Here is an 18,844-nt window from a genome sequence, read left to right on the forward strand (position 1 = left end):
TTGTCCTCTAGCTAAGATACTGAACAAAAGCACTTATGATTCAGAATTTTCTAGAAGCAATGACAAAGACTGTCAGTAAGAAACCATTTCCACAGCACACATTTCTCTCTTATCCTCCAATTTTCCACTTTCATTCAATATGTTATTTTTATTCTTGCTTTAGCATATAAATAATAGAAGACTACAATGGGGGGCATTCACTAATATCTATTTTGTTTCTCCTGTGAAGTAGGTAGACGGAGGGAACAAAGCAGGACTGGATTGGACCCAAAGTTTTTTTATAGTAATGCCATATGCAAACTCCAATAAGATTTATACATAATGTTTGGAATTATAAAGATAGTCCTCGACTTACAAAAATCGGGACCAAAATTTCCATTAAGTGATGAGGTCCTAATGTGTGACATCATGTGACTACATCGCTTATGTGGCAATCCCAGACTTCCCAGTCACCACTACAGCTCTGGATACGTGGGTCAGGAAGCAAAGGGGCTACCAGGTAAGGAGGGAGGGAGTCTTCAGGCCATGCATGAGTTTGGGATGGAGGTGGGAGAGGCGATGCAGAGCTCAGGAGGCCAGCAAAAAAGCATGCAGGATAAGTGCATTTATGCAAGTGAGAGAGGCTTGGGAAAGAATACAGTGTGGCTTTTCTTAGAAGCCCCTGAACCACAGGGCAGTGTGAAGATGCAGCCACCTCTGGAAGCTTTGGATGCTCCGATCCAGCCAGCACAAACCCACTACACTCTGGGAAACCCCAATGGTACAAAGCTTAGTGCAACAGACTGCTCACAGGACTTTTTGATCCACCACAGCTCTCAGGCTCAAGAATCCACCACAGCTCTCAGGCTCACTGAGCTGCAGCACAGTGCAAAGCCAAGTCCAGCAGTGTAATGCACTTTTAGCACTCCACGGTCCTCGGGCTACAAGAAGCCTCTGAGCTGTAACACAGCATGAAGCTGTAGCTGCTCCGGACCAATCCCAGATGTCCTTGCTTCTGCACTCTGAGGTTCCTGCCACCCTGTGCTCCACCATACCACCTGGCTTATGGACCTCTTGTTCCCACTGCTGACAAGATGTGCCCAGGCTGGTCCTTTGCAAGGCAGCTGCTGGACACAGAGGCCATCTTCTCCAGGTCTTATAAGGAAACCACCATTTGTAATCTATGGAAGAAAGTCTCATGCAGCCAGTAGCTGCCTTGCAAAGGAACAGGTCAGACAAGCTTAGTCAGCATTTGGGGGGGGGGGAGGAATGGAAAAGGAAAAGGTCAGCTAGGACAACAGGGACCATAGAGTGCAGGGTGTCAAAAGGGCCTAGATGAGGGGGAAAAGAGGCGGTTGGAGAAGCTGAAGCAAACCGGTGGTCTTAGGTGTGGGAGGGCTGACAAGTGCCTGAATTCTGATCACATGACCTTGAGGACACCACAATGGCCATAATTTTGGAGACCAATTTGTAAGTCCTTACGTTCAGTACCACCATAACTAAGGGTCATAAGTTGAGCATTATCTATATCAGTGGTTCTCAACCTGTGGGTCGGGACCCCATTTGGGGTCGAACGACCATTTCACGGGGGTCGCCAAACAACGCAGTCCGCCATTTTTTTCCCCTTTTCCTTAGCTGTGCTACTCCCTTTTATTCTATTGGCTTTTGAAAGCCAATAGAATAGACTCTCTTGAATAGAGTCTAATTCTATTGGCTTTCAAAAGCCAATAGGAATTGTCCAGGCTGTCTCTGCCCTGCTGAGCCCGCCAAAAGTCCCATTCTGCAAACGGTGCTGCAAGTTGTCTGCAGCGAAGGCGAGCTGTCTGGAAGTTTCCACCCCTCCCTGCTGAGCAACTACTAAAAATGTAAGTAAAAGAGGGCCAGGGGTGGGAGGTGGGAGGTCGGCGGGTGAAGGGAGGGTTGCTGGCGCACGTAGGGCCTGGCAGGTGCCTTATCTCCCTTGTGCTGGGCAAGCTGGTAGCCCAGGCGGTGGTCGACCTGTGCCATCTCTGCCGCTTGCCAGCTATGCCTCGGCCGGCGCAGGGGGCGGCACCACGCATGCATGGCGCTCCTGGGCAGGGAAAGTCCTTGACTTACGACCAGTTGGGTAGTCCTCGACTTACAACCGGTTTGGTAGTTCTCGACTTACGACCGGTTGGGGTCGCAGCATTAAAAAGGTTGAGAACTACTGATCTATATTCTTTAATAAAGTACAGTAGCCTGTTTAATCCAGGTGAAGAATTTAGTTCGAAGTTTGAAATTAATATGAGCATATTACATTCATTTCAAACTAGATTAAATTTTAATAAAATGTTTACTATAACTGAAGTTATAATGAAGAGGTCAGACTTGTCAATAACTAATCCAAATCCATGGACCCACATTTTTTTTTCTCTTACCGCTTATTTCCAACTCTGCCCAGTGTGATTTTTTCCCATTGGCTGCTTCCTCTGAGGACATAATTGTGTACATCCTCCGTGGATCAGGTGGATCGTACTTTTCTTTGGGCATTCCTGAAAAAAAATTGCATAGTGCTGAATCCGAACTGTTTATACAAAAACAAACCTTGTGAGAAGTATTTCAGAAACATGTGGCCTATGTCAGGGTCATTCCATGTTTTCACTAAGGCAATGATCACTATTATTTTCAGTCAGGAAAAGTGATGCTCAGTCATCAGTCATGACAATGTACAGATAACAGCTAATGTTCCATAAAAATCAGTTACAAAAGTTACATTCAACATCAGACCTACTAATTTAATAATTTGGCATATATTTCCCTGTACAATACATTCCAAATTTCCTCAGCTCTTTGACAGACAGTTTTCTTGTTTCTGAAAGCTACAAAAAAGGGAATCGTCACATATCAAATTCACAACATAACAATTTCTAGTGTATGATGACAAATGGTACACTGGTCTTTTAAAATTTTAGGCTTTAAAAAACCTAAGAAGTAAAGCAATGAAGATCAGCTCGACAAGAATAAGTTAAAAATCATGTAAGACCTATGCAAGAACCCCATAAGATATCTGTGTGTATATAATATTTTACATTGGCTTGTGCTATTTAATGCTACTGTTTTCATTAGTTCACATTTCAAATGTTTTCATTTTGCTTTGTCTTATTTTTTTAATTTGTCAAAATGTGGGTTTGAGGTGAATTAGAACTTTAACAATAGCAAGCAATCTTATTTAGTTTCATAAATATATTCCTACTAATAATCTAAACACATGGTAACGAACAGAATATTTCTGTAAATTGTTTGTAAGAAACTTTCACAGACTAAACTTCCAACAGTAAAACCAGCCATAGAGAGTCAAGTGGATAAAGAGCTCTGAGCTTTGCATTTTATAAACCAAACTTAATAAAAATGCTAAGGTTTATAATTTCCAAATCACCATTTTATGTTCTTCTTAAATGGAAAAAATTAAGATATTTTCTTAGATGTCTTAGACAACTTCTAAGAAAAACAGATTCAGGCTGTTTTTTCCAAGTCTACATAAGAAGAAAAGGGGCGTTGACTTACCTGAACGCCTTTTCTCAGCACGGAGATGGATAATCCACGCAGTGGGTTGAGACTGTATTCCTGGCCAATCAGATCAGTCAGCCAAAGTTGCCACGCCCGTCCTGGACCATGATTCTCCAGTCTTGACACGAGCGCAGCCATTGACTGACAGTAAGACGTTTTGGCTCCACTAAATATACCCTATTATCCTAGTCTATAAGGGTGGGTGTGGATTATCCATCTCCGTGCTGAGAAAAGGCGTTCAGGTAAGTCAACGCCCCTTCTCCAGCACTGGAGATGGATAATCCACGCAGTGGGACATACCAAAGCCTATTGTCCCTTGGGTTGGGGAATAGACTGGTCCCGTGTGTAACTTTGGTCTAGAACCTGCTGGAGAACCCTCCTACCGAAGGAGGCCTCTGCAGAGGAGTACTTGTCGATTTTGTAATGGCGAATGAATGGAGAGGGCGAGGCCCAAGTGGCTGCCCTGCATACCTCTTCAATAGAAGCCTGCATGGCCCATGCTGCTGAGGTGGCAGCACTCCTTGTGGAGTGGGCCGTGATATGCTTGGGGACTTGCAAGGACTCCGCCTGGTATGCCCCAGTGATGCATGCCCTAATCCACCTACCGATGGTAGAGGACGAGACCTTCCGGCCCCTAGTAGCGGGGTGGAAGGATATGAAAAGCGCTTCCGAGCGTCGGAATTCCGCTGTGCGCAAAATGTAATGTCTTAGTGCCCTTCGTACGTCCAAGGTGTGCCATTGTTGCTCCAGGGGATGAGCTGGGTTTGGACAGAAGTCTGGTAGGACTATTTCCTGTGATCTGTGAAAAAAGGAGTTGACCTTTGGAATGAATGAAGGGTCTATTCTTAGGACTACCTTGTCCCTGTGAAAATGACACAGGTCCTTCCTCGTTGAGAGAGAAGCTAACTCGGATATCCGTCGAGCTGACATGATAGCTACTAAGAATGCTACCTTATGGGTCAGGTAGCGAATGTCACATGTTTTGAGTGGTTCGAAGGGCGCTCTGGTAAGAGCTTGTAGTACTCGTGGTAGTTCCCATGATGGATACCTGTGCACGGTTGGCGGTCTGATGTTCGCAGCCCCCTTGAGGAAGGATCGTATTAAGGGATGCTTGCCCAAGGATTCACCGGGGCTGGCAGAAAGTATAGTTGAGAAGGCGGCGATTTGCCTGCGCAGCGTGTTTGGCGAGAGGTCCCTCTCTAGGCCATCTAGTAAAAATTCTAGGATCTTGGGAATTGTGATCCCTTCGAGTAACAATTCCTGTTTAGAGCACCATGATTGGAAGCTTCTCCACGTGGCCTCGTAGATACGGTTCGTGGAGGGGCGCCTTGATGCCTGTATGACCCTAATTACACCCTGTGAGCAAGCCCCCTTGGCTAAAATTGACCGTTCAAGAGCCAGACGGCTAGTTGTAGCCATTGTGGCTCTGGGTGGGAGATCTCCCCCTGCTTGAGGGAGATCCTCTCCGGAGGAATCCGCCGTGGATTCGTGCGGGAGAGACTCCTCAAGTCTGCGAACCAAGGTCTCCTTGGCCAATAAGGGGCCACAAGGATTACCTCGGCCCTTTCCCGCAGAATCTTGCGTACTACCGCCGGAAGGAGAGGTAAGGGTGGAAACGCGTACAGGAGTCCCCTTGGCCATGGGCTCCGTAACGCGTCCGTCTGCTCTGCTCCCTTGGATGGGAATCGGGAGAAGAAGCGAGTTAGGTGGGCATTGGAAGGAGAGGCAAAAAGGTCCACCTGGGGAAGCCCGAAGCGGTGACAGACCTCCCTGAAGATCCTCGGGTGTAGTTGCCACTCCGAGTGATCTATTGTTGATCTGCTCAACAGATCTGCTTGGATGTTTGCCTCCCCCGATATGTGGTCGGCCTTTATGGAGGCCAGATTTTGTTCCGCCCAGGCCCCCAGTAGGAGGGCCTCGGCCGAGAGCGAGCGAGAGTGTGTGCCCCCCTGACGGTTTATGTGGGCCTTGGCTGTCACATTGTCCGTCAGGACCAGTACGTGCCTGCCTTTTATGCTGCTGTGAAAATGCCTTAACGCTAGGTGAATAGCCCGCAGCTCGAGCCAGTTTATGTTGTGTCGGAGATCCACCGCTGACCAGCGGCCCTGTGTCCACTTGGTCCCCAAGTGGCCTCCCCAGCCGAATAAGCTCGCATCTGTTGTGACTACTACTCTGTCTGGTTCCCTGAAGGGGGACCCCCTGAGGAGAGCTGGAGATAGCCACCACCTGAGGGAGTGTCGTACTCTCAGAGGTATGCCTACCCTCTTCCGGGATGCACTGATTTGCTGTCTCTGAAACGGGAGCATGAACCACTGCAGTTCTCTTGAGTGCAGCCTTGCCCAAGGAACTATTGCTATGGTCGATATCATCTTCCCTAGCAGCTGGGAGAGGCAGACCAGCGTCACTGACTGACCGCGGCTTACCTGTTTTACGGCTTTCTTTATGCTGCTGAGGCGTTCCTGTGATAGGTACACCTTGCACTCCTTTGTGTCTATGACCGCTCCCAGATGGAGTATTCTCGTAGTTGGGGTTAGATGGCTCTTTGGAAAGTTCACCGAGAAGCCGTGGTCCTGCAGCAGTTTTATCACTAACTTTAGGTCCGCCTGAGACTGCTGGGCGGACGATGACTGGATTAGAATATCGTCCAGGTAGCACTGGACTCTGACTGGTACGTTTCTTAGGTGTGCTGCCAGAACCGCCAGAATCTTGGTGAACACCCTGGGCGCTGATGACAGGCCGAATGGAAGTGCCCTGTATTGAAAATGGTGCCCCCTGTAGGCAAACCGTAGAAAGCGGCGGTGAGCCAGAGAGATAGGGATGTGCAAGTATGCCTCCGTGAGGTCGATCGATGCCAGAAAATCCCCTTTCCTTACGCTTCCAAGGATGGAGCGTAGTGTCTGCATTTTGAATTTGCGGTATTTTATGTAGAAATTTAGCCTTTTTAAATCCAGAACGGCTCTCCAACCCCCCGAGGGTTTTGGGACCACGAAGAGGATAGAATAAAACCCCTGGTCTCTCTGGTTCATAGGCACCGGCTCTACGGCCCGTATGTTTAGAAGGTGCTGAACGGCCTCGTTCATGAGCCTTCTCTTTGTTGGGTTTGTGGGACAGGGGCACGGGCGGAAGCGGTTCGGAGGCTTTGAGAGAAATTCTAGAGATAGACCATGACATATGGTGTTCCTGACCCATACGTCCGTGGTGGTCTCTTCCCACTGGGGAGCAAACCCTGCTAGTCTGCCCCCTATGGGAAGGTCTGGGTGGGAGTCATCTGGTACGGCGGAAGGGGCGGTTGTTCCCCCGAAAGGGCCGTCTTCCCTGCGTTTGCCTATGTCTTGTGTTCTGTCTGTCCCCCTGTCTTTCCCTATCCTGTCTAGCTTGGAAGGGTTGGGAATTTTGAAAGTAGTTGACCCTGGCTTCCGTACGAAAGGATTGTTTCCTTCCCCAGGAGCCGGGTCTCTTGTCCTGCCTTTTAAGCATGTATTTAAGGACCTTGCGCTTGTCCTTGTTCTCTGTCAGGTATGGCGTTAGTGCCTCACCAAACAGCTTTGCCCCTTGGTACGGAGCCGAAGCCAATTTCCACTTGGATTTGGTATCCGCCTGCCAGTTCTTTAGCCAGAGGAAGCACCTGCTCGTGTTGTTTGCCGCCATTGCCTTGGCTGAAAACCTGGTCGCTAAAAGTGTCGCGTCCGACGCATATTCCGTGGCCGCTACCATTTTGCTGAGTTCCTGGTGAGTGCGTATATCCTCCATGGGAACCCGGCCCTGTAACTCACGGAGCCAACAAAGTGTGGCTCTGGTGAAAAAGGATGCGGAGATAGTCGCCCTGGTAGCCCAAGCTATTGCCTGGTGCGTTCTCCTGTAGTTGGACTCACTCTTTCGGTCCTCGGCTTTAAGAGCCTCAGCAAAATCTCCTGATATGGCCGTGTCCGATATCAGGGGACCTATGGGTTCGTCCACCACCGGCACCTCCAATGTTCCCTCTAGCTCCCTTGCTACGTTAAATAGCTTCCTCTCCGCATTGCTAGGAAGCGGTAGGGAGGTTGGCGCTGCCCACTGTTTCCTTATTGTGTTTAGGAACATGGTCGGGCATGGTATGCGGTGTTGAGTGGTTACCTTTTCGGCGAACGTCGGCTCAGCCTCCGTGTCAACTGTGACAGGCTCCGCTGGTGTCCCATGCCCCAGATGGGCTGTGGCCTCAGCCTTGCGCAGAATGGTAACAAAAAGAGAAGGGTTAAACAGGCCGCTGAAGGACGGCCCTTGAGGTGAGATGTCCTCCTCTTCCTCAGACATTTGAATCCCTTGTGACATACCTGGCTGGTCCAGGTAAGCTTCCTCGGAGACCGACGAGTCTGAGAAGGAGGAGAGGTCCTGATGGTCCTCCCGATGCCTCGTCCTAAGTCCTAGAGGCTTGGCTTTGGAAGTTTGAGCCCTGGCCTCAAATGCATGGTCCACTGCCTGTGCTATTAGGGTAGCTAGCAGATCCCCCGTCAATGCAGGAGGAGTGACCATTGCCTGCGACCCTGCAGGTGCTGTGGTTAGCATGGTCCTCAGGGTTTCCTGTAACCTCCGTGGGGAGGGGGATCGGGAGAGCGATGAGAATTCGCCTATCCCACCCTCTGTTTGGGACTGTGATGAGTTCCCTAATGACCAAATGGCCCGTGGGGATGAAGGGAGACCCAGCGGTAGATCAGGACCTATCCCCCCATTCTGCCTATTTTCGATTCTGGCCCTTTTCTGGGCTCTGTCGAACTCTTTTTCTAGGGCTTGGTGTCTTCTGATTGCCTGCTTGTCAGCCTTCTTTGATGACTTACTTGCAGCCTTTCTAGGGGCTGCAGAGGATTCCGAATCCTCTGAAGCGGGTGCTCCAGAGGATGAAGGCAGGGCTCCACTGGAGGGAATGATTGCTTCCTCCATTCTCCACTAACGCCGGGCCGCGATAGGGGGGACCCAGGTAATAGGAGAGCTCCAACTTTGAGTAAGGACAGGCGCGCTACTGGGGGCGTCTGGAACTCAGGAGCAGACTCTGCAAAATTGTCAGAGTTAGTCGCTGTGTACGGATAAGAACAGGCACGCTAATGGGAATGCCTGGAACCCGGATTGACTATGGTGGGTAAGGACAGGCACGCGACTGGGGATGCCTGGAACCCACCACTAAATCCAGAAGCGTACGGGCCACTAATGGGGGACCCGAAGTCCGGAAGGAGCCAAAGGCAACTAAACACAGTTAGTTATGAAAGGTTCTTATTTACTTTAGATTGAAGACATCAAGTCCTGGAACCAGCAGCTATGTGTCTGATTTGAATGTCTCTGAATGAATAATAGATGCTTTAGTACCCTAGTACTGCTTGCCTATTAATTCACTCCAGCGGCTGAACCTAGGCTTCTCAGGGAGCCTTAGATCCCGTTTGGACAAAAGTATGGCCGCCGCTGCCAGGAGACTACTGCGCATGTGTTAAAAGGAGCAGGAGATTATTGCGCCTGTGCTAAAAAGGCTGCCTGTGCCACGTGCGGTTGTAACAAAGAGCCGCGCGTGCTCCCAGCTGTGCAGACAATGGCGCCTCGTTTAAAAATCCTGAGCAGCCTGGTGAGTGAAAGAGACTGCTCCTTCGCACGCCAGCTGTTTCCCTTAATCAATCTCCCTCCCAGCATGCGTACCCTTTGTCCTCCGCTCCCGTCGCTAATTGCTTGCCTTTCTGTCTTTCTTTCTTTCTTTTTAACACGAGGGGTTGCACGAGCCTCCCCGTTTGTTTAAGGTGGCTGCCGGCTGCCCCGGCTGTGGGAAGGTGGTTGGGGTTTGGGTTAGGGAGGGGAGTTAGGGATTTCCCCCTTTTAAGTGAGGGTGGTTTCCCCTGTAGGGAATCTGACTTCCTGAGTCTTACAATTTAGCCAGGAAATTTTTGAGTAATCAATTAAATTGAATTAAATTATCTCTAATTAACTTTTAAACTAAGCAATTTCAGCTACTAGAAGAAAATCCCCCCAATGGAAAGGAACTATACCTGCCCAGGAGCCAAAGTTGTACGTCTTTCTGTGTGGCCAGATCAGTCAAGACTGGAGAATCATGGTCCAGGACGGGCGTGGCAACTTTGGCTGACTGATCTGATTGGCCAGGAATACAGTCTCAACCCACTGCGTGGATTATCCATCTCCAGTGCTGGAGAATATATGCTATATTATGTTTTTCAAGTCAAACATTTCTGTATTTCAAAGTACATACTAGATTTAGTGGCCACTTTGAAGCTGATCTCATGAATTCTAAGAGAAGAATCTGTTTCTATGGAAGAACACCACCTATGTAAGTAAAAATGTTTTTAAACATACCCTTATAAATCAATGACAATGTCTTTTTAACAAGGCTACATGGCTGAGAGCATTCAGTTTAGAGGGAAAATGAAACACTCTCATATATTATATAAGTGCTAAAAGAATTCAAGGTAGAGGCTGACAGCCTACTCTGCTCTTAAATTCTTTAGCACTGTGAAAGCACAGCAAGGAAAAATTTCAGAAAGCCCAGAATGAAAGACAAAAGATCTGATCAGTTATTTCTAGTACTGCCCATGTAGCATTATTTCTTTTGTTAATTAATGCATTCTGCTTCAGAGTTAATGCTAATATTAAATTGCTCCATTTCATTTCCTTAATCCTAATAGTTTTAATGTCATTCTTAACACAGGCCTGCTGTGACCCATCAAACAGAACAGAGACTCGCAGTGATATCCTGTGCCTCATCAGGGGCTTGCTAAACCTATTACCTTTGGCTGCCTGGGATTGCTGACGCTACCAGGCCTTAATATTTGACTGGTGATTGGGACTGGGTTTGATGAATTACATATTATGAAGAATTTCTGTCCTATAGATAATTAATGATAGTTTGTTCCTTCATTTTGGTAAGAAAGAAATTGTTCCAAAATTCAAATGCATACTGAAGGGTTATCAAAACCCCAAGATAATGTATTGATTCATTTTTGTAATTTGCAATACTACTTACATTTTGTGATTCAGAGAGTTGATCTGGTCTACTGGTTAAGGCACCGGGCTAAAAACCAGGAGACTGTTGAGTTCTAGGCAAGAAAGCTGCCTGGGTGATTTTGGACCAGTCATTGTCGCCCAGCCCATGACATCAGACTCAGGCGACAAGCTGATTGGTCAATTCTGGTTGCAACCAATGAATCAACAGTTAGTTGATCTGAAAAAAGTGGTCTCTGTATTTGTGGGAAAAAAACTAGGAAGAAAAATAAATTTTGTGATTCTATACTTTCTGTATTTGTATTTTTTCCCCTTTCTTCCAACTGTGCTGTCATCCCTTAGCACTCGTTCTGAATGTTCTACAGCTCAAACTGTGAAAATATACTTCTGAAAATGGGAATTTCCTTTCACTGCTTGCAGAATAAAGCAGCTTGTCCTCTTTTATTCCTATTTTACAACTGCCTCAACAAATAAAGCTGAAGGATTGCAGCAGAATGGCTGAAGGTCTCCTTAGTTAAAAGTCTCCTGCATTATGTAAATTAGAAAAAAAAACCCTCTGACATGTTCATATTATTACTGCAATATATAAATAGCAAACAGAAAGTTTTCTTCAGTTTAAATGTTGCAGTACTGCGTTCTGTTGTTCAAAACAATCTATCTGTAGCCTTTGAATCTTAGGGGTTGAAAATAAATCTATAAATATAAATTTATAAATTTAGTTACATAGATGATAAAAAGAAGAGGGAGGGAAGGAGAGGGAATAAATGAATTAGCTTTCCAGGTACACTTTGCTGGCTTACTTTTTCTGAAGCAGCATAAAAAAACTCTCCAAGAATGCTAGGGTGTGGTATGAGGGCTTAAAAATGAAGATCAAGCCTGCTGCTAGTTAAATGTATTACCTAAGAGTGCTTTGTAGATATTAAATTTTAATTCTAAGATCTTACAGATCTGCACACTTGCTTCTCTGACTGCTGCTCTAACTAAATGGAGTATAGATAAGAAAAAGCTACAAATCATAATTGATATTATCCGCATATGATTGATAAATATATGGTTTACTTTTCAGTCTATCATCAGGAAAATTTAAATCCATATGACATGGATTTAAATTACCAAACTGTGCTTTCAATGAAAGTGCCAAATGTGACAGCATATTAAGCAATTTACTCCATAGCCAAAATTTATAACATAAATTGCCATTTGCAAGCCATTTATTTCAAACAATTCTATACCACTAACCGTTAACATAACTCTGAAGAAATAAACATATAATATTTAATAGTTTATATCTTGGAATCTCTGAGGTTGGGAACGTAAAACCTCATCATCTAATGTCACTGTAGAGCCAGGAAGTAATAAGCAAAGGGATGATTGAAAATGTCAGTATGAAATTTTACTGACAATGACATTCCCTTTACAACTGGCAGAGAATATTTTTCTACTCTCTTACTTTGGGATGTCTGTTATATGCTTTACAATTTCTTTCCTAAACTATATATTTATTGTCATTATGTTAATTTAGTAATTCAACAGAATTTCACATGTGAAATTATATATACTATTATATATACTATTTCACATGTGAAATAGTATATATAACAATAGCAATTTGCTTTCCTGAAGAGATTGTAGATGAGGGTTTCCTTCTAAAAGGCTCAGATAATTTTTAAAAATTAGTCAAGTCGAAAATCCATCCTAATATATTCAATGACCTTATTTACAGCAGTTATATAAAATGTTGCTGCATAAATCAGAATTTATTCTCTAGAGTATTCTCAACTTCTTTTTCAGATATCAAGTCTGTGAGAAATGCAGTTATCCTTACATTTTAGATGCCTACATTCTCAGATGCAAATTGATCTAATCTGGGTCAATCTAAATTGTGGAACAAATATAAATCTCAGCACAGATGGGTAAAAAAGGAAAAGGCTTTTGTTCTGGTGGGTGTAACTTGTATCCATCAGTAAAACAAGTGACAGAATAAAAATTAAATTCTTGCATTCATCAATTTATGACCGACCCCCAATCCCTTTTTTCAGCTAACTGGCTAAACCTGATATATATTCTGACAAGTCCAATACAATATTTCTTTTTTAAAAAATGCCTAAGTGCAAATGAAGTTAAAGCTCTGTACTTTTAATTAGATTAAAAAATAATAGCAATTATTCTGATGTTAAATTTAATTTTCTGTACACAGGAAAAGCTATAGATTACTTGTTTGCCTTTTCCAGTTAAACTTTAAAAAAAAGAGGAAGGGAGGGAATAAGAAATTGTTATAGCTTTCATAATCATTCCCTACCATCCACACCACACTGAATGACAACACAATTCACATGGATCCTGAAAACTACTGAAATGGGGAAAATCTCAGATAGAAATTTTGTATGCTCCCCTTGTACACTAGAATTTTACTTTTATAACTTTGTTTCATATTCCATTTTCTCAGGCATATAAAGTAATAGATAGATCATCAAGATCATAATAAAACAAATCCTGAACTTTGTAAAGGGGCGTTGTCTTACCTGAACGCCTTTTCTCAGCAGGATGATGTAGAGTCCAAATGGATGGGTTCTATGACGGCCTTCCTGCCTGGCAGACTGGGTAAAAACTTCGGCCACACCCCTTCCTTTGGGCGTGACCCCAGTTTTAACTTAGGCGAGAAACTTTGTTGGAATTAACATTGCAGCTCTTTATTATATCGTTATTCTCTCCCTGCCTAGACCTATCCTCTGGGTGGGCTTGGACTCTACATCATCCTGCTGAGAAAAGGCGTTCAGGTAAGACAACGCCCCTTCTCCAGCAGGATGGCTGTAGAGTCCAAATGGATGGGACATACCAAAGCCCTCATGTCCCCCTGGGAGGGAATGTCTAGGCTACCGAACTCTGAGCAGATACGACTTGTTGAAGAACTCTTCTGCCAAAAGCCGCGTCTGCTGCTGCTAGGGAATCTAAACGGTAATGTCGAATGAAAACCGAAGGTGAGGACCAGGTTGCGGCCCTGCAAATCTCTTCCACCGGAGCTTGTGTTAGCCACGCCGCAGATGTGGCTGCGCTCCGAGTTGAGTGGGCAGTCACCTGAGTGGGTGCTGGCAAATCCTGTGAGACGTATGCCTGTGCTATGCAGGCTCTGATCCACCTGCCTATGGTGGAAGGAGATACCTTCTTTCCCATAGTTGCTGGTTGAAAGGACACAAATAATGCTTCAGTCTTTCGGAAAGCCGAGGTGCGTTTCACGTAGAAACACAGCGCTCTCCGCACGTCTAGCTTGTGCCATCTGTGTTCTAGCCTATGTTTGGGTCTTGGACAGAAATCAGGAAGCGTAAGTTCCTGAGATCTGTGAAAGATGCTATTTACCTTCGGAATGAAGGTCGGGTCTGGTCTAAGAACAACCCTGTCTTTGAAGAAGGTACACAGATCCTTCCTTACTGACAGTGCTGCAAGTTCTGAGATTCTCCTTGCTGAAGTGATTGCCACAAGGAAAGATACCTTCAGTGATAGGTGATGGAGTGAGCATGTTTCAAGAGGCTCGAAGGGTGCTGATGTCAAGGCTAGAAGGACCTTAGGCAGGTTCCAGGACGGGTACCTGTGTATGACTGGGGGCTTTGTGTTAGATGCCCCTTTTAAGAAAGCACTAATCGCTGGATGTTGTGCTAGAGAAGTTAAGTTGTCGCAGGAGAGTACAGTTGAGAGGGCCGATATCTGTCTGCGGATGGTATTGACTGACAGGCCCTTATTAAGACCCTCCAATAGGTAATCTAGGATATTAGGGATAGATACTGTGGTCGGGTCTAGGTGAAGCGAAGCGCACCACCTACAAAATCCCTTCCATGTAGCGTCGTAAATCCTATTAGTGGACGCTCTTCGTGATGCCTGTATGATCGATATCACCCCTGCCGAATAAGATTGTTTAGTTAAGCTTTGCCGCTCAAATGCCAAGCGGCTAGATGTAGCCACTGGGGATCTGGGTGTACAAGCTTGCCCTGCCTGAGCTTTACCCTGTCCGGGGGAATCCTCCACGGAGGTGATATCGAAAGGTCCACGAGGTCGGCAAACCACGGGCGCCGTGGCCAGTGAGGGGCAATGCAGACCATCTCTGCGCCCTCCAGGATCATCTTGCGTATGGTCGCCGGTATTAATGGCAGCGGTGGGAAGGCGTACAGAAGTTGTGCCGGCCATCGGCACCTGAGAGCATCCGTTCCCTCCGATCCCGGGGACGGGAATCTGGAGAAGAACCTGGGGAGTTGTGTGTTCTTGTGGTTGGCAAATAGATCTAGGTGCGGTTGTCCGAACCTCCAGGAGATCTCCTCGAAGAGAACCGGGTCCAGACGCCATTCCGACTGGTCCACCTTGGCTCTGCTCAGGGAGTCTGCCTGGGTGTTTGTCTCCCCTGAGATGTGTTCCGCTCTGATGGAACTCACATTGGTTTCTGCCCATCGGGCCAGCGCCAATGCTTCCTTCATTAGTTCCACTGATCTCGTTCCTCCCTCCTTGTTTACATGTGCCTTGGCTGCTACATTGTCTGTAAGCACGAGGACGTGCCTCCTCGTTACTAGGTGAGAGAAATGACGGAGGGCCAGGTGTATGGCCCGGAGCTCTAGCCAGTTGATGCTGTGTGACAGGTCCTTCTGTCCCCACTGGCCCTGTGCTATCTGGGTTCCCAGGTGGGCCCCCCATCCGAACAGGCTCGCATCTGTCGTGAGTGTGACCCTGTTTGGTTCCCTGAATATGCTCCCCTTGAGTGTCGTGGGGGATAGCCACCATTTTAGTGATTTCATCACCTGTGCTGGTACCAGCACCCTCTTGCTGGAGGTGCTGAGGTTCCTCCTCTGGTAGGGTAGGAGGAACCACTGCAACTCCCTCGAGTGGAGCCTTGCCCATGGGATGATGCCCATGCAAGATATCATCTTCCCCAGGAGCTTCGAGAGTTGTAGCAAGGGCACTCTCCTGATCTTTTGAATTTGGTGAATTAGCTTGGATATGCTGATCAGTCGCTCCTGGGAAAGGTATACCCTGCACTGTGACGTGTCTATCACCGCGCCCAGGTGTTGCAGTCTCCTTGAGGGAGTGAGGTGGCTCTTGTTTAGATTGACCGAGAATCCGTGCCCCTGTAGGGTTCGGATCGTGGTCTCGAGATCTGCCCTTGCTTGCTCCCGAGATCTGGATTGAATCAAGATGTCGTCCAGATAAAACTGAACGCGAACCGGGATCAACCTAAGATGGGCCGCTATTACAGCTAGGATCTTGGTGAATACCCTTGGTGCTGATGATAGTCCGAAGGGTAATGCCCTGTATTGGTAATGTCGACCCGCGTAGGTAAATCTGAGGAATTTCCGGTAACTGGGATGAATGGGGATGTGTAGGTACGCCTCTGTGAGATCTATTGAGGATAATAGATCGTCTTCCCTGACGCTGGCTAGGATGGATTTCAAGGAGTGCATCTTGAACCTCCTGTACTTTATGAAATAGTTCAGGCCCTTCAGGTCCAAGATTGCTCTCCACCCTCCTGATGTCTTTGGGATGACGAAGAGGATAGAATAAAATCCTCTTCCCTCCTCCTCCTTTGGTACCCTCTCTATGGCCTGGATTGACAGGAGGTGGGCTATGGCCGAAGTTATCAGCCTCGTCTTGTGTGCTCTTCTGGAGATGGGACATCTGATGAACCGGTTTGGTGGGGGAGAACAGAAGTCTAAGGTCAGGCCATGCCTGATCGTTTCCAGGACCCAGGCGTCGGTCGTGGTCTGCTCCCAGAGCTCGATGAAATTTCCTAACCGACCCCCAATGGGAGTATCCTGTTTGGCGTCACTTGGTACGCTTAAAGGATCTGCCTCCCGCTCCCCTGTATGGGCGTCTGGACTGGAACTGGCCCCTGGCTCCCGGGCTTTGGCGATCCTGGGTTCGATCCTGTCTGGGGTAGAAGGATCGTGAGCCTCTGGGCCAGTCCCAGGATTGCCCTGATCGAAAGGGCTGTCTCCATTCCCAGGGGCTTCCTGGGCGGGAGCCCTGTCTCCGGAAGTCCTGACTGCCTCTCCTGTCTAACTTCTTTGATGGATGTACCAGGATTTTTTTCTTGTCTCTGCCTTCGCTGACATGTGGGTCCAGAATGGAGCCAAATAGGGCTACTCCACTGTATTTGGACGTCGAAAGACGCCATTTGGACCTCAGGTCTGTCTTCCAGTTTTTGAGCCATAGTAGCCTACGTGAGGCCACTGTGGCCGCAATGGATCTAGCCGCATACTTTGTTGCGTACAGTGAAGCGTCAGAGACAAATTGCGAGGCCGCGAGGAGCTTGGCCAATGTTTGGTGTACTCTGACCTGGTCTGGAGGCACCGTGCCTTGCAGTTCCCTCAGCCACATGATACTGGCCCTCGCGAAGAATGATGATGAAGTGGCTGCTCTGGCCGCCCAGGCTGCAGCCATATGGGAACGCCGGAGGGAGTGTTCAAATTTCTTCTCCTCAGGTCTCAAGACCTCCGCCATGTCTCCTGGAATCGCGGAGGTAGAAAATAATGAGATTAAGGGGTTATCTACAGCAGGAACCTCTAACATGTTAGAGAAGGAGGGAGATAGGTTGAAAAGCTTCCTTTCCGCGCTGTTAGGTGCCGGTGGGCTTGCAAGTGAGGACCATTGTTCCTCCAGCGTGGTCATAAAGACCTCCGCACATGGAATGTACTTATCTTGTGGAACCTTTTTGGCAAACAGAGGATTGGCCTCCTTGCTTGTTGAGGGCTTCTCATCCTGTACTGATGTTAGGTTGACTGTGGAAACTGCCTTTATCAGGAGTGATTTTAGGAGCGCTGGGTTAAAGAGGCCAGAGCTCGTCGCCTGCTCAGGTGCAGTCTCCTCGTCCTCCGAGAGGGGCATGTCTGACATGTCAAGGTCCACTGAGTCACCCTCTCCCAGTTGAGAGGAAGTTTCAGAGGTACTGGTAGGGGGTGGCCTAGCCCGACCCTTACGGGGTGTGTGAAAGGCCACTTGCCCCTTAGAAGCCATGAACTGGGAGAATGCATCCTGCATGAATGCATGAAATTGTGCCGACCATATGTTCTCCTGCGCCTTGTCGCTGGAGTGAGGCGCTGGAGTGTGGTCGGGTGAAGAAGCTGGTGAGGAGGGATTGGAGGAATCTAACTGCTCAGTTTCCCCAGGAGGAGACCAAGTCTTGAGCACTTCCTTGGCAGTAGGCTCTGTGCTGGGCGCCACCGCTGGGACAGGGGAAACCAAATCTGTCCCATTGGCATTGGTTCTCTGTGCCCTGCTAATTTGTCTTTCTAAAGCCAAATGTCTCCTCAAAGCCTCTCGCTCAGCCGTTTTAGACTGTCCCTTCTGAGAAAGGTGCTTTGTTTTAGCTTTCTTCTTCCCCCCCACCTCTGACTCAGAAGATCTGCGTTTTTGTTGTTGCTGTGGGGGGGACAATTGAGGGACCTGTGTGACTGAATACGAGACATTGTCTGCCATTGTGCCAGACACCCCGAGTAGGTAATGCCTGGAGTGGGGGAATGAGGTACGCAGATCAGATGCAGATGCTTGGGGCTGTGCCCTCTTCTGCCTATACAGACAATGGCCGGACAGACAGGATTCTTTGGACAGAAGATCCTGCAAGGCAGTGACTAAAGGTCACTATAGGAACAGTCAGGGAAAAATATTCCTCCTCACCTCCTCACCTAGTCCAGACAAGAGCAGTTTATATCTCTCTCTCCCCCAGTCTGTGGCTGTAGCAGCAGACCACGATCAAAACGGATCTCTTCCTTTTCCCTCTTCCTTCCTCTTGCCTTATTTTCTTGAGGAACCTCAGATCCTTACCTAAAGGGATCCCTTCTTTGCTTGCAGGGAAAAGGAGTCCGGGTGGTAGCCCCACCCCCAAGGGAAAATGCAGCGGGAATCCGCTTGTTCAAAATGGCGAATGGGAGGAAGCCACGCCTCCCAAAGATAGCCCGGGAAGCCACGCGGTTTAAACAATGGCGGATCTTTGAATTCAGTAGTAAGGGAGACTCCTTTGGTTTTAAGGGGCTGCGCCTCTCCTCTGAGGGAAGGAAAAGGGGCGTTGTCTTACCTGAACGCCTTTTCTCAGCAGGATGATGTAGAGTCCAAATGGATGGGTTCTATGACGGCCTTCCTGCCTGGCAGACTGGGTAAAAACTTCGGCCACACCCCTTCCTTTGGGCGTGACCCCAGTTTTGACTTAGGCGAGAAACTTTGTTGGAATTAACCTTGCAGCTCTTTATTATATCTTTATTATATCCCTGCCTAGACCTATCCTCTGGGTGGGCTTGGACTCTACATCATCCTGCTGAGAAAAGGCGTTCAGGTAAGACAACGCCCCTTCTCCAGCAGGATGACTGTAGAGTCCAAATGGATGGGACATACCAAAGCCCTC

General features: G+C 47.4%; 1 protein-coding gene across 2 annotated transcripts in view; it reads right to left on the reverse strand.

Annotated features, from left to right (window-relative positions):
• Positions 1-18,844, reverse strand: part of CNOT6 (CCR4-NOT transcription complex subunit 6) — a 78,911-nt gene that overhangs the window by 38,793 nt on the left and 21,274 nt on the right. For both annotated transcript variants that reach the window (XM_039364584.1, XM_039364585.1), the window contains exon 2: positions 2,379-2,492. In XM_039364584.1, the coding sequence (XP_039220518.1) occupies positions 2,379-2,490 (112 nt within the window). In that variant the 5' untranslated portion in view covers positions 2,491-2,492. The remainder of the gene's footprint in view (positions 1-2,378; positions 2,493-18,844) is intronic.

The sequence above is a fragment of the Crotalus tigris genome, unplaced genomic scaffold, assembly GCF_016545835.1.
Source record: "Crotalus tigris isolate CLP2741 ecotype Arizona unplaced genomic scaffold, ASM1654583v1 scf7180000019813.360662, whole genome shotgun sequence".
In the NCBI taxonomy this organism is placed as follows: domain Eukaryota; kingdom Metazoa; phylum Chordata; class Lepidosauria; order Squamata; family Viperidae; genus Crotalus; species Crotalus tigris.